At 40.7% G+C, this 25831-nt stretch overlaps 2 protein-coding genes across 5 annotated transcripts in view; one reads left to right on the top strand and one right to left on the bottom strand.

Moving 5' to 3' along the window:
* The window catches only part of LOC126368954 (diphthine methyltransferase), a 10121-nt gene extending 2515 nt beyond the window's left edge, over positions 1-7606 (top strand). For both annotated transcript variants that reach the window (XM_050013219.1, XM_050013220.1), the window contains 4 exons: positions 2447-2583; positions 3676-4128; positions 4891-5026; positions 6535-7606. In XM_050013219.1, coding sequence (XP_049869176.1) covers positions 2451-2583; positions 3676-4128; positions 4891-5026; positions 6535-6847 — 1035 coding nt within the window. In that variant the 5' untranslated portion in view covers positions 2447-2450 and the 3' untranslated portion in view covers positions 6848-7606. The remainder of the gene's footprint in view (positions 1-2446; positions 2584-3675; positions 4129-4890; positions 5027-6534) is intronic.
* On the bottom strand, positions 7429-25831 carry LOC126368870 (uncharacterized protein CG5098-like). Of its 3 annotated transcripts, none has more exons than XM_050013069.1 (10): positions 25240-25831; positions 22537-22671; positions 17704-17819; positions 15763-15848; positions 14380-14545; positions 14106-14232; positions 13324-13605; positions 12260-13033; positions 11391-11665; positions 7429-11063 (listed from the first exon to the last, which is right to left on the bottom strand). In XM_050013069.1, the coding sequence occupies exons 1-10, from the start codon at positions 25309-25311 to the stop codon at positions 10760-10762; spliced, it is 2337 nt and encodes a 778-aa protein (XP_049869026.1). In that variant the 5' UTR covers positions 25312-25831; the 3' UTR covers positions 7429-10759. The 3 variants fall into 3 exon arrangements, with proteins under 3 accessions (XP_049869026.1, XP_049869028.1, XP_049869027.1); XM_050013071.1 differs by having other exon boundaries at positions 17704-17801; XM_050013070.1 differs by having other exon boundaries at positions 22537-22665.

Here is a 25831-nt window from a genome sequence, read left to right as displayed (position 1 = left end):
TTGTATATAATTTAGTTTTTAATATCATTTTAGAACAATTATTTTCATAATTCCATACGAAATTTCTATTGTACGACAATATTATCAGATACGAACATGTAAAGCTAGGGTCGCTATTGAAATGATAACTTTGTAACTTAGATCAGAATGGGCGGGAAAAACGAGTGATTGTTGATCGTGGAATTGGCGCCGAATCGCTTCAGCTCTGTATACGAAACCACGTGGAACGTGTATGTTTGTGCCTACTAAGTGAATTGGTATTCTATGACGATGTTCCAACTGATCGAAAGCGGAACAGAGGAATGTTACTTATTAGTCATCCGATTATCAGTATCATCAGAATCTGATGACAATGAGGTCATTGTCTATTACAAACAAAACAGTGTCTGTGAGGCACTGTTGTTCATAGATGTATCTTTTAGTAAATGTCTAATTTTACAAGGCTTAAATAGCAATATTTACTGCAAATTACAATCAAATGTTGCCAGGAAAGGCTGGTTTCTGTAAAATTATTACTTTGTTGATATTGAGTTGCTAGCGGCGCTGGCTTTACCAATACAAAGATTATACTCGTAATGTTCAAATATCATAAAAAATATCTTTATCCTATACAATATTATATAAATCTGGTCCAACTGCCGTTGAAGTATACTTGTAATGTAGTTAGCTGTAAGAAGAAATTACGAAATAGATTTTAACTTTACAAAATAAGTTACCACTAAAAGATAATGTACTTACATAAATGTTATACTAATGTAATTCCAGAAGTCCAATTCGATATTTTTATATATAATAGTTTATTCCACATATTTATATAATTTTTATTTGCGTTTTGTATTTGCAAGAATTTAAGAGTTTTGTCATTGTCAAGTTATGCATTATGTAAGTCTGCCTTCTTATTCATACCGTTGTGTACACAATGGTTGTTGATATCATGAAAAGCTAAACTGGAGAATAAAGGAAAATATTCGTCAGTGACGATAATTCGATCATGCATAATAATAATAAGGCAAAAAATAAGCCACTGCTTTCTCGAGTGTTTGTGTAAACTTGTCAAGTCTTTAGCATTGCTTTTGGCCAACTCATAAGAAGTGCAGACGTTGTTTTCCCCTAGTAACCAGACCCTATTGTAATTGTAAGTAATGAATGAACCATAAGACAGTACAAATTTTAGCAAATTATTACGTATTTACGTGTAAAGATGTGGCGCCCCACCTTGTGGCGGTCGGGCCTCGCAATACGAGATATAGCGTTAGTCGGCTGTATTTATTCATGTATATTTTTATTATTGAATTAATAAATGGGTCTAAAATAGATATAATGTGAGTTTTATTTTGTGAACGTTTTTGTTAACAGAGATATCGTCGTATCGCTCGCATGAAGGTATAGATGTATCAATCGCAATTCCAATTCTAATATTCAACGAGAGACTCTCCAGGCTATATTCATCAAAAAACTATATAGGCGTTGTACAGCTTTAACGTGATAATAAACTATTTTCTCATTACTCGGGCACATAATTATTCCAAAATACAATTTAATGGCAGAAGCATAATATATGTTTATAAAAATAATTGTTGCTTTATATACCTATATTGCTTCTCTTATACCTATATTGCTTCTCTTATTGCTTCTCTTATACCTATATTGCTTCTCTTATACCTATATTGCTTCTCTTATACCTATATTGCTTCTCTTATACCTATATTGCTTCTCTTATACCTATATTGCTTCTCTTATACCTATATTGCTTCTCTTATACCTATATTGCTTCTCTTATACCTATTTTGCTTCTCTTATACCTATATTGCTTCTCTTAATTTTGATCAGAATAATAAGATAAAAAGATGTAATTGTACCAGAGTGTAATAAAAAGGGTCATCATTTATATTTATACCCAAAAACAAAGAAAAATCTGTACAGCGCCATCTATATTGTTTTTGAGGAACGAAGCCTAGAGTCCCTCATTAACCAAAGATGGGTAGGCACAAATTACACTAACAAGTATGATAGACATTTCCGATGTAAGTTATTTAGAACGTATTCACTGCTCATTACGCGTGATTGCTTCGAATGGTACAATCTACTTAATTCAAAACTTGTGCATAGTTAGAAATATGTACTGTATAAATCGGTTAGTAAAATCGGCCTTCATAAAAAATCGGACTTAAAAAATCGTCATTTTTTTATTTATAAGCTTAGCCTTTTTCAGACATAGAAGTTACACTTTAAAGTTTTTCCTTAATCTACTTACGATCTACAATAACCAATCTGTGTGCCTTCGGGCAAAGGCCTCCCCCATTTCTCTACATTCTTTTTTGTTATCCACATGTCATTTAACAGATTTTAAATCTGGAATTGGCGACGGAAATAATTCAATCGGGCTGCAAAAATATAGCGATGTTTATATTTAGGTTGCAACCATCACCCGACTTGTTGATTTCAGTGTGATGGCGGTATCATGGTCGACGAAGTGGTGGTGGAACACGGGGTTCAGTGCTGACTCAGTGGAATGGTGTCCCGTGGAGGGATACCGACGTGTGCTGGTCTGCGGCACTTACCAGCTCGATAAGAACGACGCAGGTAATTTTATAGCATTGCTACTTTTTTACATACATAAGACCAACTCTTGTAAAACGTTTTTTCGATTCTGCTCCGCACCACCCAAATCCCCTGGTAGTTGCGGCTTCCGAATACATCCCGCTTAAGGACGATACTGAAAAGTATTGGCGTCTGAAGGACGTAATATACGATCCCGACGACCCGATTACTCTAGCCATATTTAGAGACGGCCAATCAGCTCGCGACAACAAACAGTTGAGAACCCCAATACCGACCTCGCTGGCGTGGTCGACGATTTCCCTCATTCAGCACTTGTCGCTATCGATTAATTATTTCAATTATTTTCCTCTCAGATGACGCCCTGAGCCAACGTTCGCGCCCAACTGGGCACCATCAGGCCTGTTGTCTTAAATTTTGTACCGGGAGAGAGCCCTCAGCGGTCCCCATTTGTCCGGCCAAGTAGTTAATGCCATTTGCGGAAGATCTACAATAAGTCACGTCAAAAATGTAATACGTGCTTAGAGCTACCAAAGAGCTACAAATAATCAGATGACTTGCAGCCACTTTTGACACGAAGTGTGGATGATGAATACCTTATCGTGAAACTGATCAGTCCCTCGCCCATATGTGGTACATCATACCAGAAAGGAGTTCAACGCGTTCTATATTTCAAATAAGTATTAAAGTAGCGGAAGAACCGTGGTGGCCAGTTGGTAGAATGCTTGCCTCTCACTTTGAGGTCGCAGGTTCGAATCCAGCACAGGCCTAAACCAATGATTGTCGAATTTGTTTTCGAATTCATGTTTGGACCATAAATGATTATCATGTGCTCAGTGGTCAAGGCAAACATCGTGGGGAGACCCACATTCCCAAGAAATGCATTTTCGGAAGTATGTGACCTAACCTGTATTGGGGTGGTTTTCCCTTCGCGGGTTGAGAGGTCAGACAGGCAATCGCTTCTGTAGAAAACAGGATCTGTCAAATCTTCAGGTTAGGTAAGCGGATCCTGTGAAATACGGGATAATGCTGGGGGGGGGGGGTGATTAAGTAGTGGAAATACCTCAATAGTAGATAACCTTTGTAATTTATGTATACTTATGTTTAATTTTTCAGAACAAGCAACGAAGCAGAAGCGCCTAGGAAGAATCTACCTCTTCACCATAGACGACACCACCACAGACTTGTTTCCCGTACAGACCATTGATACATCAGGAGTCCTGGACCAAAAATGGTGCTACCACACGATACAAAACCACCCAGTTCTAGGCGTCGTGACTTCTGAAGGCAGTCTGCAACTTTACCGTTTGGTCGACAACCAAGGTTTTTTGAATTTAGAACTATGGATTGACTATTCTATTGGTCAAGATGTCTTGGCTCTGTCTCTGGATTGGTCGACGAATAAAACTGAATCTGAACACAGAATAGTGGTTAGTGATTCTTTGGGTAATGTGACCGTTTTTAAAGTGGGTGATGGAGGTGTAGAGAAGTTAGGAATGTGGAAGAGTCATGGCTTTGAAGCGTGGATCGGTGCGTTTAACTACTGGAATGGCGATGTGTTTTACTCAGGTAACCGTAGTAAATAGTAAACTATTTACATAAGTTCTAATTGGTTATTGTACTAGTATATAGGAACACTCTTTACAAAGTTGTCAATTCTCACTAGAGCAAAGTACAGGGGAGTTGAAAAGGCCACATCGAAGCAATTCATATAGAAAAGCAATATTGCTATTTGAAATTTGTTTTTACTTTTGTGTGCGCTAATGTCAAATAGCAATATTTCTTTTTTAGATGAATTGCTTCGATGTGGCCTTTTTAACCTCCCTGGTGAAACCTACACTTCAATTTGATTAGTTGGAGTCATCATTTACGAGAACGCTTAAATTATAATATTTCAATTACATGAATGACTTTCGAAAAAAGAAATGATGCGGGTGCAACATATTATGTCATATTTCATTTCTATTACCAACTATTATCTAACTATCCTGAGGTCCTTTTTCACTTACGATCCGGAGGTCCCGGGTTCGAATCCGGGTGGGAATATATCACAAAATTCACTTTGTAATCCCTAGTTTAGTTAGGACATTACAAGCTGATCGCCTGATTGTCCGAAAGTAAGATGATTATACTTTGGAAAGCACGTTAAGCTGTTGGTCCCGGTTACTATTTACTGATGTAAGGAAGTAGTCGTTACATGATACATGTCAGGGGCCTTTGGCGACTCAATAGTAACCCTGACACCAGAGTCGATGAGGTTGGTCATCCACCTCACAACCCACGATAGAAGTGTATACAATATTCAATGATCAGTTTTGTTTTATTGATCAGGGGGTGATGACTGCGTATTCAAGAGCTACGACACGCGAGTTCCCGAGACAGCTGTTATGTCCAACAGGAGCCACGAGGCGGGGGTCACGTCAGTTAGGAGTCATGTTGATGTCGAGCACCAGCTGCTTACTGGGAGGTGGGTGATGTTTGAATATAACGTTACAATGACAGTCTGGCTCACTGCAGGGTTTAAGTACTGGCACGTAAGTCAGAAATCAGAATCATTTATTCAACGTAATTATCATGGATAAACTCGTTGAAGGTCAATGTAACATTTTTGAATTTACGTCATTTCGCAAGGTGTTATGGCTGAGGAGAAGAAATGACAAGAAACTGCAACAGCAACACATCTTTTAAAAACCAATGAGGATATACATTACAAGTTATTTAATAACTAGAGGAACACATTCAATACCAGACATTTTTATCATTTAGGTAGTCATTAATCTTATAATAAGCTTTTTTACATAAGTTGAACGAAAATGGCGATCTTCTGTGCCTTATGTAAGAGTTAAGCCTCGAATACGCTAGGCAACGATTAACGCGTAACACGTAACGCTCAACATTTACGACAACGTAGCACAACAGCGCTCGACGTTGTCGCCAGAGGAACTAGTGTTGTTGCTCGTCACGTCTCCACTCAACAACATTTGATGCTCTCGAAACAAACAACAAGGCGCGCGACATGTTGCGCTTCAGCTGGCAACGTCGCGCGCTGTTGTGCAACGTTGCCGTACATGTTGAGCGTTAGGTGTTACGCTTCAGCTGGCAACGTCGCGCGCTGTTGTGCAACGTTGCCGTACATGTTGAGCGTTACGTGTTGCGCTTCAGCTGGCAACGTCGCGCGCTGTTGTGCAACGTTGCCGTACATGTTGAGCGTTACGTGTTGCGCTTCAGCTGGCAACGTCGCGCGCTGTTGTGCAACGTTGCCGTACATGTTGAGCGTTACGTGTTGCGCTTCAGCTGGCAACGTCGCGCGCTGTTGTGCAACGTTGCCGTACATGTTGAGCGTTACGTGTTGCGCTTCAGCTGGCAACGTCGCGCGCTGTTGTGCAACGTTGCCGTACATGTTGAGCGTTACGTGTTGCGCTTCAGCTGGCAACGTCGCGCGCTGTTGTGCAACGTTGCCGTACATGTTGAGCGTTACGTGTTGCGCTTCAGCTGGCAACGTCGCGCGCTGTTGTGCAACGTTGCCGTACATGTTGAGCGTTACGTGTTGCGCGTTGTTGCGCTTCAGCTGGCAACGTCGCGCGCTGTTGTGCATCGATGTCGTATACGTTGAGCGTTATGTGTTGCGCGTTACTTGTTGCCTAGTGGATACGAGGCCCAACATTCATAATATAAACAGCCTATACAGGGTGTAAGAGACACCGTACCGAATACTGAGGGGGACGATTCACACTGTGATTCTGAGTTAATATCAAGCAGAATTTTCCGGCACTAACACCTGTATATGTCCCACTGCTAGGCACAGGCCCCCTCTTAGTCCAGTGCTAACCCGACGAAGTTAACACTCAAATTAAAAAAAAGATTGAATTCCAATAAAATATAAATAACATATCTGTAATGATGAAGTCAAGTTTTATATTTTATATTTAAAAACAATGTATGCAATCTATGTACCTATATAACGGTGTTTTCCAGCTATGACGACAGAATCCGTCTTTGGGACGCGAGGTCTCTAAAACGTTGCATCACGGAAACTAATGTCAACGGTGGAGTATGGCGTTTGAAGTGGCATCCCTACCACAGTAGCATCATCTTAGCTGCCTGTATGTATGGGGGCTTCCGAACGTTGAACCTAGATGGAGAATTGAGGGTAGTTAATGAGTATATGGAACATGAGAGTATTGCATATGGAGCCGATTGGAGGTTTGATAAACAGCTCCCTCTGGTGGCAACATGCTCGTTCTATGATTGCAAACTGCATGTTAGCTCTTATGAAATTGTTTTGTAGATATTATTAAGTTTGAAAAATATCTTTGAGAAATGCATATTACATAATGTTGTTTTAAATAAAGAATTTCTATATTAGGAATGTTTTTTTTTTTTTGTATTAAATTCGAAATAGATTTGTTCGAAACTTAAAAGTAAAAATAGACCATAGAGCAACACGGACCTCCAATAGACTTGTGACAAGTTTGGCATACTTGTCGCCTTGCCATTCAAGAAAAAAAAATACTTGTCGCCTTATGACAATCCCATACATTTTACTGGTTACTTACACTTTGTACAGTAAATTATACAGGGTATTAGTGACACCGTACCGAATACCTACTGAAGTTCAACTCATGATTCTGAGTTAATATCAAGTGGAATTTTGAAGATTAATAAAACAGAAACATATTAATTTTCCGACAGGAAATTCCACTTGATCTCAAAATCATGAGGTGAATCATCTCAATTAGTATTCGGTACAGGGTGTTACTAACACCCTGTATTCTTCTCTATTTTTACTCTGTCGGTTTTTGTAATGCAACTTAGCTAAGACCATTGACGTATAATATATGTTACCAGTGATCCAATAAAACGTCCCAATGTCATTTTAAACATGTTGTATTTCAATTTGCTTATAATGTCATGATAAATATAATTTATAACAATTACATACTTAATAAAGTAATCATTTGCCGTAAGTGAATAAAAAAATCTTACACCATTTACAAGGCTTTGGGATGTTCTGTGTGATCGTCAAAATGTTATTTTAGATTAAAAGTCCGATTCAAAAACACACTGCACTGGCCTGACCTACTATAAATTTGTACCTTAACATGTTCTAAATACAGTCTATTTTCTATTCACTGGAATTAAAGTACGCGATTATTTTACTCTTCGCTGCTTCCTCGATAGTCCTTAGTCCCCGAAATACGGAATGCTTTGGTTGTGTTATGGGAAAACTGCTCCCTATTAGAAAATGCAGGCGTAGTAACAAATATACAAATATATTCTTCTCGTCCAAACTACGCCGCAAAAATATTCGACTCGGTAAGAGAACTTGTCCGAGCGAAATAAAGTAACTTTTGTAGATGGCGCTTCTAGCGATTATAACTTTTTTTATATAATCGGTGTCTTTTTGACAGATAATTCAGAATCACTTCTTTATTCATGAGGAGATAGCTATATTATTAATCGCTTAAGACGAAAGATATGATTTTTCCGTGTACATAAGTAAATACCTCCCGTGACCCCTGAAGTAGCCCTCTCCTACATTGATTGTACTTTTATTGCTCTGGTACATTACAAATTAACATTCCCTAGATGTGTTCTCATAAGACAACCATAGCACTCGGTTACAATAAGCGTATAGTCGACGGTATAAATAACTTTAAGTATAGATCTACACTCGATAGTATACACTATAGGAATGTAACGAATGTCCATTTTTCAACATTCGCGAATGTGAATATCTGTCACTTCAATTATAATAAAATGCAGTGAAAAATATTGTGACAAGACCTGAAATACGTCGAAAATACCACGATTTTCCAAGCATCACGTTGGAAAAGGTTTTTCGTAGCTGCAAACTTGGTGTTACACTATTGGTGTCTAATATCCTGACACTAACAAAAAAAAACCAGTACATACGCGTGCTGTTTCTTTACCTTAAAACAATTCAAACCTGGAATTATTTCCGAAAAATTGAATATTTTTTTTTTATTTATATTCGCACGAATTTTGCGAATGCGAATGTCCAAAAAAATGCGAATATTCGTTACATCACTAGTACACTTTTTTATCATAATAACAATGCAATGGTCGACATACATTATACCAAGCTAATATTTTACGAGGTTTCCCAGTGACACTAGCGCCGCCATTGTGAAAAAGAAAGATTTCGCGCCATTTTCACGTTCAATTTCCCGCCTTTCTTTATTGGCGTTCCGTGTAAGCTCAAAAAAAAGTTTATATTTATATACAAATATATTTTTTTGCATTTACGAAAAAGAAATCACCACAAATGACACAAGTCTTTGTTTATCCCCTTTTCCTAATGTAAATGCCTAATAGAAAATTAAGTCTAATACAAGTATCTCACACATTGTAAACTTTCATACATATTTCCAATGGCAATGCTAGTTACCAGTGGGCACCAAAAATTGTAAATTTTAATAGACCCCAAAACGAATTTAAATATTTTTTTAAAATCACAAGACACTATTCATTAGACTAGTTTTGACGCTAAAATGGCAACTAAACAGTTGATTTATATTTATAATATTTATTACATCCATTTAACCTTGTTATTATTACTTTTTAATATCACTGCATTGTTCCATACACACTTGTATTCACTTCATTCATTCTAAAATGAGTTACAATGTTTCAAAATATTGGTAAAATTTTTACAAATACTAGAATTTGACATCATTTGAGTTGTAATTGAAACATATTTCTTTTTGACCTAAATTGGCTTATTAATTGGTAGACTAAACGAAAGTATAGGCTTTAAATACAAATATTGTGACAACTACTTGCTAAGTTTTTGCGCACTAAGGAACATACGAAAGTGGGAACATACAGCTAGGTATGTAATTATGTTTTGTCATTGTTACACATTAAAACTATGTTTCACGAGACAAATGCTCGCTCCAACTTGCACATATGTATAAACATTGTAACTCTATTTATAGCCAACAGTATGTAATGCTATAAAATACTGAATTCATTCCGATACTGTCTTGTGCCTGTCTGTATTATGATACATTCTGTATTCGGTGTTCTGATGCATAACCTGATATTTACATTAACACTATATTTACAAAATATCTAAAATTCAGATTATTCATGTAATCACTAATTGTATATTGTAAAATATTCTGTACATATATAATTATGTTGTCGCCCATTTGTTTCTGATGTTGTGATGTGAATAAATTAGCGCTAAACATTAAACAATCGAGTTTATCTACAATTTCTCTATATTACATTTTAAAACATCTAAAATAGCGAAATATTATAGCGAATGCTAAGAAATGGTAAAGTCACATCTTGTTATAAAAGAGAACTATTTAAAATACAAGCCCGTTTGCGCTTTGAGGTATATTTAAGGAATAAAATTCTGTTTTTTAAGCAGTTCTCTTCTAAGTACACAACTAGTGACGTAACAGAAGGGAATCATAGGGTCCGTTGCCACGGTAACGCTGTTAGCCAAATTGCGTTCTGCGTCTTGTCGGCTTCTTCAGCATCAGAACACCCCGATACTACCAATATAGTAAACCGTTAAAACTACGGCGAAATATGTACTCTCAAATAGACTCCACCGTTCATAAGAGCGCGTTGTTGTAATTCCTGTCAGTCACAACGGATTCATCCGATGAATCTTGAGCCGATAATACATTATATTTCAAAAAGGCGCTTATTACGTCGAGGCGAAGTTTTACACATTAGAGCTTGTAAAACTGTTACACAATATTATATTAATCATGTATCCTACAAATTATAAACGTCTCCGAGTATACAGTGGCACATGGGGTGGGTGAGATCGCTCCGGACGAGGAGTCGATCGTCCTCTACGACTCTATATTATCTTTCGACATCCAACAGGCACCACACAGAAGCAGGCACATCGTCAGCACTACAAAAATAAATCTTCATCTTGTACTGTATTATTGCTATGTACACTTCATAAGAGCATCGGCCGAGTGACAGGAACACCAACATCGACGCCGGGGCGGGCGACCATACACACTACGGCTCAGCGCGAATCTACGCGAGAGTTCATCCCACAACGTCCGAGTCCACCCTTCGGAAACGAGATTCCGGCTTAGAGTATATTACTTTCAAATGTACAGATAAAAAGCGAAATACAAAAATGTCACAAGCGTAAAAATGAACGTTAACACCTCCCAGGAGGGGTGTCGATTGCGCGCTAGGCGTGGCGCGGGCAGGCGGCGCGCAGGTCGTGGTCGTGCAGGCGCCAGGCGGCGGCCGCGGCGCACGGCACGTGGCAGCGCAGGCGGCAGGCGCGCGCGCCGCACGCCAGCGCGGCGCCGGGCCGCCCGCACGCGGCGCAGCGCTGGCCGCGCGCCGCCCACACGGCGCCCGCCAGCCCCCACAGCCGCGCGCCCGCCGCCACCAGCCCCGGCGCCCACACGCCGCAGCCCGCGTGGAACCACACCTCGCCGGCGCACGGCATCGCGTCGTACCGCTTGCGCGTCGCCTCGTCCAGGGCCCTGTGGACGTTACGTATACCATACAATAAGGAATGATAGAGCGGCAGTTAGACGTCAAACACAGATGCGCGTGTACGATAATATCAATGTGTACTGTCTGTGTAAAACGAGGTTGTTTGTATGAAGTGTGCGCGATGTAGTATAACTTCAAAGTGATGACTCCAGTTTGGGCCGTCTAACGGACTGACTTTATAAATCCATGATGTATTCCTTCACCCCTGAGTACGCGATCATTATTTATGATATGAATATGAATTCGGAAACGGGCTCGAAAAACATCGGTTTCGGCCTGAGTGAGAACCTAAGAAGTTGAGAATTACAACGAACCTGTACTCCTCGCAGTCGTTATCGAGCGTGTAGGGGCCGAACAGGTCCCCGAGCCCGTCGGCGTGCGGGCCGCGCATGCAGAAGGCGCACAGCCAGGTGGCGTCGGGCGTCACGGCGTCGTAGCGCAGGCCCAGCGTGCTGGCGTGCAGGCCGCGCACGCGCATGCCGTTGCGGAACTCGTCGGGCTTGCGGCGCCCCCCCGCCTCGCCCTCCTCCTCGCCCGTCCACGCGTTTATCACCGACACTGATACTGGCGAATCGCGTGGCCCGCGGATCTGTTGACGATAGAAGATAAAATAATTTTGAAATTAAACATTTATAACACACAGCATAAGGTCACCACTATATCCCAATTGAGGTAGTCAAAGGTACATGATGACGCATCGGAAGATGAACTAAGTACCCACACCTCACCGAGGAGCTATCAACACATATATTTATATATCTTCTTTTTGACGGTAATAGAGAAAAAACAAATCGTTAAGAAATTATACCCTATATAACGATACATGATTAGAATGACATACATTTCATCTCTTCCGTACTAAGCTGTATACATTTAGTCTGCTGGAATAATTAACATTCGGGAGAACGCGCGACTTACATTGGGGTGTTACGGGTTCAAATACTCTAAATTACTGAATTAAACTTTATGAGTTTAAATTTGAATTCATCTTTGGATGATAAATAATTGATATCACGTGATTTCCAGGATTTGTGCCCGGTTAAAGGCAATAGACTCGCCCCCTATTACATGTAACATAAGTTGGCGAGATTTCAGCGATGCGATTGGTGTATTATGTAATTTGTGAATGCTTTAACATTGTCATTCGCTGTACCGTGACATGTGACTTTCTGATACAACTCACCTGTATATAGGGCCCTCTCGACCGGCTCGAGCTGGCGTTGCTGCCGGAGTCATACGCGTCTTTCACGGATTCTTTAGTCTTCTTCACCTTCCCCGCATTCTTCTTCTTCCCACCCTTCCTTCTGCCGTCAATAGTAGCCGCACGCACTGCCCGTCTACCAGCCTTAGCCTCACCCTTAGTAGGCGCAGATTTTCTCCGCTTCTTAGGCTTAGGGGTCTCATCCTCTTTACTTTCCTTAGGCGCTTCTTCTTCGATACCAGCGAACATTTTCTCCAGCTGGTTCTCGACTTCGACGAAGCTGGCTGCGGTTGGTTCCGCGCTTCGTGCTTCGCTCGCTTCGGGCTCCGCGGGTTTCGCTTCGGAAGGAGATTCGACAGGTACGTTGGTAGATTCGGAGTTTGGGGTCCGCGCGCTTCGTCTTTTGGGGGCGGCGGCGGCGGCGGCTTCCGCTATCGTCTCGACTTTATTTTCCTCCGTCTTCGGGGGGGAATTTTTGACGTCGTCAGTCTTTTCGACGTCGTCAGTGCTGGCTAGGACGCTCTTAAGTTTGTCGATGGTAACAGGGGCGTCAGGTTCTGGTGGCTTCTCGCTTTCGGGCTCTACAGGCCGGTCGCTAGCGATCATTGCGGCAATATCGTCTATGGTCTCGGCGGAGTTGGCGCGGGCTTTTCTTCGCGCTGGCGGCTCCGTGGGGACTGGGCTGGGGGATGGCGGCCGCACAGTGGCCACTGGCGGCGGCTCCTGCGGTTCACGCGCCTCGGAGGGCTGTAGAGGCTGGTGAAAAGAAATTATTTTAATGAGACTTACGGTTAAATACCTCAAAAAAGTTAATGTGACATGGTATCAAAGTGCATACATATTAGTACTCGAGACCGTATAATAAGCTAAAATAAAAACCTATATCCCTGCTATAACCCAATGGGGTAGACAAAGGTGTATCCATGGCAAGATGAAGTAGGTACCCACATTTCACAGAGCTTTCTGTTAGACCAACCTGATAGGTGTTGAGCCATATCGCCGTCTGTAATGGTCAAGCCAACAGCGTGTATTATAGTTATAATCACCTGTTGAGGTTGATTCTCCCGGGGCTCTCTTTGCTCCCTGTGCTCTGTTTGCTCCCTGTGCTCTCCAGTATCCCTAGGCTCTCTAGCCTCCCTAGGCTCTCTGGGAGGCTCTCTAGCCTCGTGCTCGGGTCCGTTTGCATGGCCAGTGTCGCCATTTTCCACCGGGGCAGGGCTGCTTGTAGCTGGTGGAATGGGCGGTGGAGGGGCTGAGACGCGGATGGTGCGTTCCGGTTTCCGTTTACGTTTCGAGCCGGGTGGCGCTCCGCAGGAGTCCGCTGAGTCCTGTAACATTTGACAGTCGGGTTTATTTGGCGTGGAGAAAATACAATATAAAATTCTTTATTGCACAATTACTCAAGAAAAAAGCAGTATACAAGTAGGACAGCGACGAGTGACCGTTTGACGTGTGCTGTCAACTTGTCTGTCGGGTTATTGGCCAACATAAAATTTTGGGAATTGTTTTAAATTTCTGCCTAAAATTGACGTGTGTTGCATAAATATTACCTATCGATTACCCATTTATGAATGACAGGTATAACTTAAAATGATACCATGGCTTCACGTGCCCTCCGAAGCACGGAATCATCTTACTTCTTCGGGTGATTCAAGCCTGCAATGCCCTTACCAAACAAAGGACAGTCTCACAATGATATCAACAACGTGCCCTTTGGGAATCGAACCCGAACCTCCAGATCATGAGCCTAACGCTCTCACCACTAGACCACGGAGGTTATTTGTGTACATACACATAAATAATAAGGTATAAGTATTTGTTATGTGACCTCGTTGGAGTCGTGCGGCGGCGGCGAGGGCGTGTGCGCGGCGCGGGGGTGCACGATGACGGAGTGCGGCGACGCCGGCGACGACGACAGCCGCTCCAGCAACGCGTCCACGCGCGCGTGGCCCGGCCTGCGGGGTACATCAATTGATACATTCAACAGGCTCATTGACAACCTACTCCAACGAAACTCAACCTACTTTTTACAAAACGTGAAACCAACGGAAATAAGAAAGAAAAGAAAACTAGCCGCAAGAAAGGCAAAGGAAGTTAATTACCTGGGCTGCGCGCGCGCGATGAGGCTGTTGATGGTGGGCGCGTCCCTGACGGACAGCGCAGGCGCGGCGGGCGCGGCGGCCGCGGCGCCGTTGGCGCTGCGAGCGCCCACCGACAGGTCCACGCCGCGCGCGTACGCTAGTAACTCCTCGGGACGCACTAGCTTGTCTGGAAAGGTATATAAATGTTTACTTGCTTAAAATACAAGTGTATAACAGAAAGTGTTAAACGGCCTCTGTGGTCCAGCGCTTGAGGTCCTTTTATTCCGGACTCCACCGCAGATGATCGGGCCGTAAGTGCGTTGCATTTAGAATACTTAGTTTTATTATTATTGTTTTTATGATTTTGGTTTGTTTTTCTTTTTGTTTTGGTATATTTTTTTTGTCTATGTACTTATTGATTTCCGTGTGGTTTCTGTCCTGTGTTAAATGTAATGTACCTGTCTGTCTGTATCTGTGGTGTCCGGAAGTAATAAATGTTTCTTTCTTTCTTTCTTTCCTTTGGCGGCTCAATAATAACCTCGACACCTAGGTTTATGAGGTTGGTAACTCACCTCACAACCTACACGATAGCAGAAGAGATAACAGACTGACAGATATAACAAGTCATTCTTCAAATTCTAAAGAGTGTTAGTGACATCTTAACGAATACTGAGGGGGCTTCAGACCATGATTCAGAGTTGATATCAAGTGGAATTTTCCGTCGCATAATTAATGATTTATTTTGTGTGTTATTTAAAATGATTTCCAACTGCCATGAACTCTTGTCCTACTCCTGTTCAGAGAACACGTAAGTATGACGGAGTTCAATTCCGGCTTGCGCTTTTGAGTTCGCTCGTGAGTTCGATCTCATAAAGTACAATTTAGTGGTTAAATTGTACTTTATGAGATCGAACTCACGTTTGAATCATAAATAATAATTAATATCACATGGTCTTCAGGATTTGTGCAAGGTTAAAAGCGAGGGTGGAGGATGTACATTGACCAAATTGGAGATGTCCTTAGAAAAGGCATGCGTGTATGAAACTATTGATGAATGTAGAGGAAGCAAGAGAAGTGTGTCAGGCTCGAAGCAATTCGAATCCCTTAGTGCTTACCCCGGTGGGAAATAGGCGTGAGTTTATGTATGTATGTGTGTATGTTAAAGGCGATAAACTAGCCCACTATTACACGGGTCCTAATTAGCTGGCGTGGATTGAGTATATGGGTGGAATTAGGCTTATTAAAACATGAAAGTACGGTCACGAGTACTAATATGTACACTTTAAAACCATGTCACATTTAATATTTTTGACAAATTAAACCGTAAGTCTCATTAAATGTCAAATATGTTAGTGCGACAGGGTTCTAAAGTGGGTACATGATATTGCTCATGACTGTACATACCTCTGCCTGGTCCCAAATGTGGGTACAACTCGGCGGGGGGAATAGCCGCGCTCGCTGGCTTCACATCGCCTGGAGAAGGAGTGTGCCTGAAAAAAAAAACGTACTCGTCATTGTAAAATACATTATACAGGGTGTCAGTGACAGCGTAACTAATACTGAGACAATGATACTGAGTTAATACACTGAGTTATATCTTATCTTATCTTATTTAGCCTATACGATCCCACTGCTGGGCAAAGGCCTCCCCTTGATTTTTCCACTCCTCTCGACTTTGCGCGATCTCCGGCCAATCCTTGCGATAAGCATTGAGGTCGTCACACCATCTTTTACGCGGTCTGCCTCGACTTCTAAGCCCGCCCTAAGGTATCCAGTGAGTAACGACTCGTGCCCACCGCTCCGGATGCATCCGACAAACGTGTCCGGCCCAGTCCCACTTGAGTCTGGCGGACTTATATATCAAGTGGAATTTCCTAAACCTGTATAGCCGAGGAAAAATAGGACTTAGGAATAGGATGAATAGGCATTTACTAAGCAAGTGTTTACCTACAGCCATAAGAAATCAAAAATCAGAATCATTTATTCAACGTAATTATTAGGGTTAAACTTGTTGAAGGTCGATTTAACATTTTTGGATCTACGTCATTTCGTAAAGTGTTATTTTATGGCTGAGGAGAAGAAACTGCAATAGCAACACATTTTTTAAATTAATGTAGGTATACATTACGAGCTATTTAATAACTAGAGGAACAGGTGTTTTTATCAGTTATGTAATCATTAATCTTATAATAAGCCTTTGCACATGAGCTTTAAATTATCTTCACTTATCATCAGGTGAGATTTAGATCAAACAGAAACCTAATTTTAATGATATTTCATTTTGTACTTCTATAAAGCACTTTAAGCGGACATTTTCACAGTTCCGGGCTTCAAAATGTAAAATCGTGACTTATTGTGGATTTGCTGCAGATGGCATTAACTACTTGGCCGGACAAATGGGGAGCGCTGAAGGCTCTCACCCGATACAACGTTTAAGACAACAGGCCTGAGGGTGCCTAGTTGGGCGCGAACCTCGGCTCAGGGCGTCGTCTGAGAGGAAAAATATTTGAAAGAATTAATCGACCCTAGTGGGTCAATAGCGATAAGCGCTGAATGAGGGAAGGATTTTCCCATCGATGATTTACGTTTCACATAAAAAAGAAGCCAGACAGAATGTCGTCATAGCGTCGAGCATTCAAGGACTTTTGACATACGGCTTACATTAATTATAAAAAAATACGAATTACAATGTTGTACACTAAGTTAGCATTTAATTAGCGCCAAGTATCGGAATGTCGCAAGTTTAATTTTGGATTTGGAAATATTGCGTTTTGTTTTGTGACTTCATAACCTTCGTAATCTATTAATATTTCAGTCCTTAAAAGGCTTGCCTTTAGCGCTGTTGCCATTTGGCCAGACCACAGGGTGTTAGTGACATCGACGACGGAAAATTCCACTTGATATCAACTCGGAATAATGAGCTGAATCATTCCCCTCAGTATTCGTTACGATGTCACTTACACCCTGTACAAGTACGTTCAGGTAGCCGAACAAGTACGTACGGTGTGACACCGTAACGAATACTAAGGGGGATGATTCAGACCCTGATTCAGAGTTGATATCAAGTGGACTTTCATGTCGGGAAATTCATTAAAAATGCATTGATTTTTTAAAGTTATTTTCAGTTCCGTACTGTTGCGACGGAAAAATCCACTTTTAACCCAGAATCATGGTCTGATTCATCCCTCAAAGTATTCGTTACGATGTCACTAACACAGTGGAGCAGCGTGGTAGAGTATGCTCCATACCCTCTCCGGTTGATTGAGAGGAGGCCTGTGCCCAGCAGTGGGAAGTATATAGGCAGTTTATGTTATGTCACTAACACCCTGTATATACGATACGTACCTCAGTAAATGTTTATCAGGCGGGGTGGGCGTGTGTCTGTACAACTCCGGCGGCGTGGCGGTGTGTCGAAACACGGAGTTGCCGCCTCCCTTCATCGCCTGCAATTGCAACAGACCCTGCCGTAGTCGCGTGGAGAGCCGTTAGTTATAATATATGTCACATGCTTATGAAATGAGGGGTTTAAAACAAACATGGTGAACGGAAATAAACATGAAAGCAGTCTCTTCATACTCGCTGCAGTTGACCATTCACTCCAAAACTCACAACAGAAAATAATCGTAGACGAAAATTTAAGGTCTAAGCTGACCAAAAATGCTATACTTGTAAGAATATGTGAGGATATCCCAGTCCTATTCTTAGTCCCTGGCTGCACTTGCACCAAGACGCATTTTTTTTTAAATCACTTTAATGTTATTGATTTTATGTCGCTATTTGTCTGTGCTTAGCCACTTACGCCGTTTCGTACATAAGTTGATCGGTAACTAATATAACGCGCACGGATTTATACCTTTATACCGCAGCAATAAAGCTGCAGGCCTTTAAAATTATCGATCGATTCAAGAAATTTTGTCGAAACCGATAAGTTTGTTTTTTCCCTAAAATGTCTCCCACGTGATTTTGACAGAACGACATGACATATTTGGGTTTACATATTAGCACAAATCGACATAATTATATAGTCAGAATCGATAAAATAACCGTGATATCATTTTATCACCTTGCGCATGTTAGCCCTACAGATATGATTATAAAAACCGAACCCGGTCAAAACCGGGTAAAACTGGTCCCGTGGAATCTTCAGGCTAGGTAAGCGGACCCTGTGAAAAAACGGGATAATGCTAGGGAGATGATGAGGACAGTATGATTATGACACCGGGTGAGAGCCTTCAACGCTCCCCATTTGTCCAGCCAAGTAGTTAATGCCATCTGCGGCAAATCTACACTAAGTCACGTCAAAAAAAAAAGAAAAAAAAGGTATTATGAAGCCCCGCCTGCCGCGGTATGATTTTAGTTGCGACTTTTTTGAGCCACAAGAATGCTTCCCTGTTAATTTCCGTTTACCGATTAAACAATATAATTAGTACTAGTCAATTTGAGACCTGGGGGGTTAAAATGGCCACATCGAAGCAATTCATCAAAGAAAGCAATATTGCTATTTGACATTTGTTTGCATTGCGCACTTACTTTTATATGCGCAAATGTTAATTTTGCTTTCTTAGAAGAATTGCTTCGTTGTGGCCATTTTAACTCCCCTGGTCCTGGTCTGCACAGATACGATATCGCTCGTGCCGCGAGTTATGACGAATATCCGTACTATACGTACTAATTTATAAAATCGAGATAAATACACTAATTAGTAATCACTAATACCGATAATCGATTATAAAAATAGTAACTAATTTGTTTTCCTAATGGAATGATGAAATGTTATTACGAATTTCTGTTACCATTTCTAATTTTGCGTCCATGTGCAAGGCTATAAATTAGCCATAAGTCATCAGTAATTACTAATGGCTATAATCGAGATATCTCAAGAGATCTTAGTAATCGTATGATGATGATGATAATGATGTAGGAACCCACCATATTTTATTCTTTCTCGTGTGGGCTGCGATGTCAAAACCAAACTCAGCAACATTAGTATCAGGATTATTATTGAGCCATCAAAGGCCCCTGATATCGCTCATGAAACGTAGTTACTAACTAACCGGGACCAACGGCTTAACGTGCCTTCCGCGCGGATCATCTTACTTTCGGATAATCACCCTGTAATAACCCAACCAAACTAGTAGGGATCACAGAGTGCGTATTGTGATATGTCCCCACTGAGATTCGAACCCGGAACTTCCAGATCATGAGCTCAACTCTCAACCACTCGAGCACGGTGACCGTTGCGTTGTGATATTTATTGACCGCGCGTGATAGTGCAATCCGTGCAGACATTGCAAGCGCTAATGACGTCACGTACAGTCATGAGCAATATCATGTACCCACTTTAGGACTCTGTCGCACTAACATATTAATATTTGACATTTAGTGAGACTTACAGTACAATTTGTCGAAAAAGTTAATGTGACATGGTACCAAAATGTATACATATTAATGCTCGTGACCGTACTGCGTGCGTGCGTGGTACAGAGGGCTTATTTTTGAATCGCTCGCGTTCAACTCGCGTGCGAAAACGTATAACTGTCTCATCTTGCAAATGACAAGTTCTGATGTGCTACGTGAAATGGATATATTTTCGAACGTGAGATGAAGACGAGCGATTCAAAAATAAGAACACCGAGCTCACATCTACAGCGAGTGTACTCGCTGCATTCAGGCGAGATGTGAAGTTGATTCGTATTGAAGGACTATCCAGGCCAAGTTCCCCAAAAAAAAAAAATGGATGGCGCTGTCCAACTCTAATGTGATAATTTTACCTATTTTTTTATTGTTCGGTAACATAATTATTCAAATATATAACGTAATGGCAGACGCTATATAAAAATAAATGTACCTTGATATTTGGATCAGATTTGTATGGACTTATGTCATTACCTGAATTGGTTCTCTTTATACAGAATAATAATGGTTGGAAGATGTGTTGTCACTGGGTGTAATAAAAAGGGTCATTATTTAAAAAATGGGTACCTATTGGGTATAAACCCAAGAACAAAGATAAAAGACGCATTCGTCTGAAATTCACATTTATACTTTTATTTGTTATGTTATACAGCGCCATCTTTACTTTTATTAGGGAACGTGCCCTGGAAACTCCCTCTTTGGTGTTAATTCCAGTATACATCATCTAAATTTATTTTAAGTTATATCTTTCATTTTCTTATCCACCGAAAAGAAAAGGGAGGGTAATCGACATGCATAAAACTTATGAAACATGCGTATTTTTTAGGCAGAATGTAAACAACCATCTCTAAATTATACATAAGCAAATAATCCGATAAAATTAAGTTCATAACACACGAAAAACGGGTTGCATACTAGCGAGATGCCTATGTGATTCGCCCTGGTAATTCATTCATTCACTCATTCATTTTAAAATTAACAGGTGCCTATCATGCGTCCCTTTCCCTTTCGGCGGATAAGAAAATGACAGATATAACTCAAAATGAAATTAGGCGGTGTTTACAAGAGTCAGGGCCATTCATTACTCATCTAAGGCCGCGAAGTCGACAACAGCGAGGAATGTGGTGGGAGCAGGTGGCGACAGTGGAGTACTGACACGATATAACATGTTTTATTTACACAAGTGAGATAATGGTGCCTATTCGGGCAGATACAAACTTTCCCAATTTTAGTTAGACAAAAACTAATGCCGTCCTTCACTTACAATACATGCATGAAAGAGATGGAGCTAGTTTTAAGTAGTGTTAGTGGTAGTGTATTTAAGTAATGTTAAATAAAATTTGGTGGTCGGCCGGATCGGCGCCGATGTTTTCTATCTCATACATAAAAGGTAGGTACTTCATAAATAATGTATTTATTCATGACATTTAAAAACACTACTTCTAATGTTTGTCAAATGAGATAAAATGGCTTCATGTATTTCAGTTCAAAACAAACAGATTTTGAGGTGATTAGGGCGTCATCAACTGTGATGAGGTGATTGGTAAGAGCATTTTCATGATATGTTTCAGTCAAGCTAATTGATAGTGCTGATTAGATAGTGCACACAAAATTAATTCAAGTTTGTTGTGTTTAGTGTGGTCGTGCGTAGCATCTGCGGTGTTAAATTAAGTGATAGAGTGAGAAACAGTGTGATAAAAGATGTGGTGTAAAAGACAATATAGTGACTAAGACTGAGAAGGGAATGTTAAGTTGGTTTGGACATGTAGAGCTGAAGGATAATTGGACTACGAAAGCAGTATATAAAGCGAAGGTTGTTGGTAGGGCTGGCAGAGGAAGATCTAGAAGGACGGAATATGTCCTTAGAAAAGGTTCAGCAACATTTACTCTGAACCGGCATGCGTGTATGAAACGATTGATAAATGTGGAGGCAGCAAGAGAAGTGTGTCAGGATCGAAGCAAATGGAATTCCCCGCGGTACCCCGGCGGGCGTGAGTTTATGTACGGTCACGAGCATTAATGTGTATACACTTTGGTACCATGTCACATTAACTTTTTTGACAAATTGAACTGTAAGTATCACTAAATGTCAAATATGTTAGTGCGACAGGGTCCTAAAGTGGGTACATTATATTGCTCATGACTGTATGTAGTATGGCAGTTATAAAACTCTGTGCGAGCGAGAAATATTCGGTTCGCTCTCCCCCTTACTCACGGCTGTTTAAGACTAAAGTAAGAGGGGGTGAAGTCGGCGTTCGATACAAATTGATGCAGGGTAAAGTTACTATTCTACACGAAGTATTCTTTATTCTAAACGCCCGCACTGTGAGGTGGCTTGATTAGCTAGGTTCGGACAGACTTTGGAAGTTTTACGTATGAAGTCGTCACATGCAAACAAGCAGAATCAATCCCAATCTTTCAAGTATTATGGGTTTCAAGTACAGACTAGGTGCATGTTAGTTGGACTAATGGACATTCATATCCAAAGTGCGACCGACTTTAGCCCCTAAAACGAAGCCGCGTAGTATTGCCGGTTGTTTCTTTGAATAAATAGCCACCTGCAAGTGCAGACATCACCTAAAAGACCTATTACATGATTCGATTTCAAAGACCCTGCGCGTAGGGCTGGAGTGATCCCTATTTATGCAATACTGTTACTCACGGGACCCTTAGTCTTCAAATCTTATAACAGGACACTTAGGGTTCTTTGAAATCATGTGACAGGTCGCTTAATTAGTCTTTGAAGCTAAGCGGCAGTATTACCTGTAAGGGGTCGGGGGGTGAGGGTGCCGGCACGTGGTAGAGGTGCGGCGGGGGGGTGGGCGTGTGCCACGTGACGCCGCGCTCCGCCGCCATGTGCGCTTGCGGCGCGCGCGCCAGGAAGTTCGCCACCTGTAACTGAGAACAACCCCTGTCAAGTATCCATAGACAAATGGGGGGTTACAAAGGCTACATTTTATCAATTCACCTAGAAAAGCAATATTGCTATTTGACATTTATTGGCGAACCTGCTTTTAAATGTGCAAATGTCAAATTGCTTTTTGCAACTATGTAGCCTTTTTAGACCGCCTGTAATTCATATTGATATGGGCAGAGCCACGTCAAAAGGCCTAGTATCAAAGAGACAGACCGAGAAAATGTACTATTCTGACAGCTGTCCTATGGGTGCATAGTAAGTATGGTGTATAGTGATATTATAATGTAAAATGTACAGTTGTGAGCATAATATTATATCAATCTTATTTGGTGTCTGCCATTTCTGGCAACTAACAAAATGGAATGTTAAAATATGAAACTGTTACTGTTTCATGATGAAACAGCTTAACTGATTAAGGCATAGATATATTGGAACTCTGGGACATAATAGTGCATATCCTTTATTTTTGACTCATTCACATGCCTGGAATTATAGTGAGCTGAACACATGCTATACATACATATACTATACTATTATATCCAGAGTTTCATGAGATAGTATAGCATGTGTTCAGGCAGCTTCCTATCATTCTAGGTGCTTGTAAGAGTCAAATAACGGCATATATACTGTCTAATGAAATAGACTAATTTACCTAAATATGGGGTATTTGGCCTAGTATTCAATCACCATTATGGTTCATTGTGTTTACCTGTCTAGAGGTCATTTGCAGATCTGCCCTTCGCAATAGGAATTGTGTCTGTCTCACACTTTCTTATACACTCACTCATATACACAAAAATAAAGACAACAGAACAAAGCAACGTATATTTATATTTTCAATGTTATTTAAAATTATAAAAAACTCATGTGTTGGCATGAGAACTTAAAAAAAAAGTTGTGTCATTCTGTAGCTCTAAGGCTATTTCAAGCTTTCTATTAGAGGCAATATTTTTGTGTTCCAAAATTTTGTGTCTATAAAAAAACAAAAACACAAGTGCAGTGACATACATGCATCAGCTTATGCCGCTACTGTACTTAAATAATAATAATAACATATAAAATGGCATAATTTCATAAAATATTATGATGGCATTCCATTGAATAGCAGCAGAATACAATGTTTACTATTGTAGGGAAACCCCAAGTTCTATGACACTTCATAAAACCTTCTCTAGACAATGCCTTGGTGGGTTAATGGTAAGAACCCTGGTAAGGTAATGGTAAGGGTGCTTACCATTAACCCACCAAGGCATTGTCTAGAGATACACATTATTCTGGGCCAGATTGAGAGTAAGCATGATAGAGTAAGAGCACAGACTATGTGGGTCAAACAGGTGGCAGGGGGCCCTATACAAAGAGCTGTATGGTCACGAGTATAGTAATATGTATACACTGTGAAACCATCACATTAACTTTTTTGACAAATTAAACCGTAAGTCTCATTACATGTCAAATATGATAGTGCAACAGGGTTCTAAAGTGGGTACATGATATTGCTCATGCTCATGGCTGACATATGGCTCAGGACCGAACGCAGTGGAGGAAGATTACATACAATCTCAATCCTCAGCAGTGAGGGAACAACAAGAAAGAAGATCAATAACTGCTTTCCCAGTGAAAGTAAACATTACCTATAAGCTTTTGTTCAGATATTTGATTTAGAAGTCACATATCTGTCTATCCTATTGTCCTGTAAGCTTCTGTCTGTTTGACAGTCGGCAATGTTAATTGGAAGTTAAGTACAAGTACAAAATGTAGTCAATTTCATTAATGTTATTTTTCCCAGTACAAAACAATTTTAATGTAGTAGGTATGTAACCTAATGAATTTTAATGTTTACCTTGATTGTTTGACAGTTGGTGAGATATGGTGTTTTTGTATGTACAAATGTATGCAAGTCCATTTAAATACATAAACAACTAATTTATAGAAATAAATATTTGTTTGGACACTTGTACTTCTAATAGAGATACCTACATGGAATATCTACCCCCTGTGTAAATATTAGGTATTATAACAGGAATGACCAAATGTGCCTTGGATAATGGTTTTTAGGTATTTAGCTTTCTTTCAATGTTTTATTGTGAAAAATATAAAAAGGAAAACTTAAAGTAGTTCTTTTTATTCAGATTTAGTAACTTGACATGGCTTTCATAATTTTTGGGTACTAGGTTTGTGCAACCTACTTTGTTGTAAAACAAAATGTCTGAAACTTTAAGCAAGGTTATAGAAACTATTCTATATATCCAATGTAATGTCAGTAGTGAGTGTTTACTGTGCACACCAGGTGACACACAATAACAAGTTTATCAATGAAAACAGCTGATTAGGCTGCACCCACTTTCACACTTATTTGTAACATCAATTTTATACCCCAGCTCACATACAAATTGCGACTAATTCTCGCACATTATTTCGTATTGTGTTAAAAATGTATAGAGGTAAAGGACAAATACTAAAAAGTTGTGGAGGTATTGCAATATTGAATATAAATATAGGTTATGAATGTGTAGTGCAACAAAACAAGGGTAATGGGAAGTGAGTAGCACCTGCAGGGGGCTCCATCCCGCGCCGAGCGGCGCCTGCCGCCCGTTGGGGTTGTGCTGCGAGCCTCCGGACATGGCGTGCGTCCTGCACTAGCACACCGAGCACGCTACAGCGACCGTAGACCTGCCCTCAGTCCACCATAATGATACCGGCGAGTTCTAAGCTTCGCCCGCGTAACTGCGCTGCCTTACGACGTGTACAGATACTTCTGAAACCTTTTCATGAGCGCACTCCGAAAAATTAACTATCCACCGCATACCACAAGTTTTCACAACTTGGAACGACAATCTTCAGCAGTCCACTGTCACTTATTCTGAAGAAAACAGAGTTTATTTCCAGTATGCTATGCTGTTCACGAATCTGATGCTCACTTCGCGTGACATTTTGAACACATTTATTTTTCAAAAATATACACTTTTTCGTCGAACAGAGGTCGGTATATTGTTCACAGGATCCTGTTTATCACGCGTTATAGAGGAAAACTTAGTTATTCGCCGAAAACGATCACAAAAAATGTAAATTTCATCAAACTTATAGCAAATTCACCTCCAACAATGGTGGCCGATTGCGATTTGAAAGCACGTAAAGCGCCAT

The sequence above is a fragment of the Pectinophora gossypiella genome, chromosome 8, assembly GCF_024362695.1.
Source record: "Pectinophora gossypiella chromosome 8, ilPecGoss1.1, whole genome shotgun sequence".
NCBI classification, from domain to species: domain Eukaryota; kingdom Metazoa; phylum Arthropoda; class Insecta; order Lepidoptera; family Gelechiidae; genus Pectinophora; species Pectinophora gossypiella.
Note: the sequence above shows the minus strand (reverse complement) of the source record. Positions and strands in the feature narration are given on the sequence as shown.

Coding starts and splice junctions, on each gene's coding strand:
- LOC126368870 (XM_050013069.1), bottom strand. CDS start 25,311: ATGTCCGGAGGCTCGCAGCACAACCCCAACGGGCGGCAGGCGCCGCTC. Junction 22,672..25,239: donor CGGGATGGAGCCCCCTGCAG/GTGCTACTCACT, acceptor GGTTGTTCTCAG/TTACAGGTGGCGAACTTCCT. Junction 15,849..17,703: donor CCTGATAAACATTTACTGAG/GTACGTATCGTA, acceptor TTTTTTTTTCAG/GCACACTCCTTCTCCAGGCG.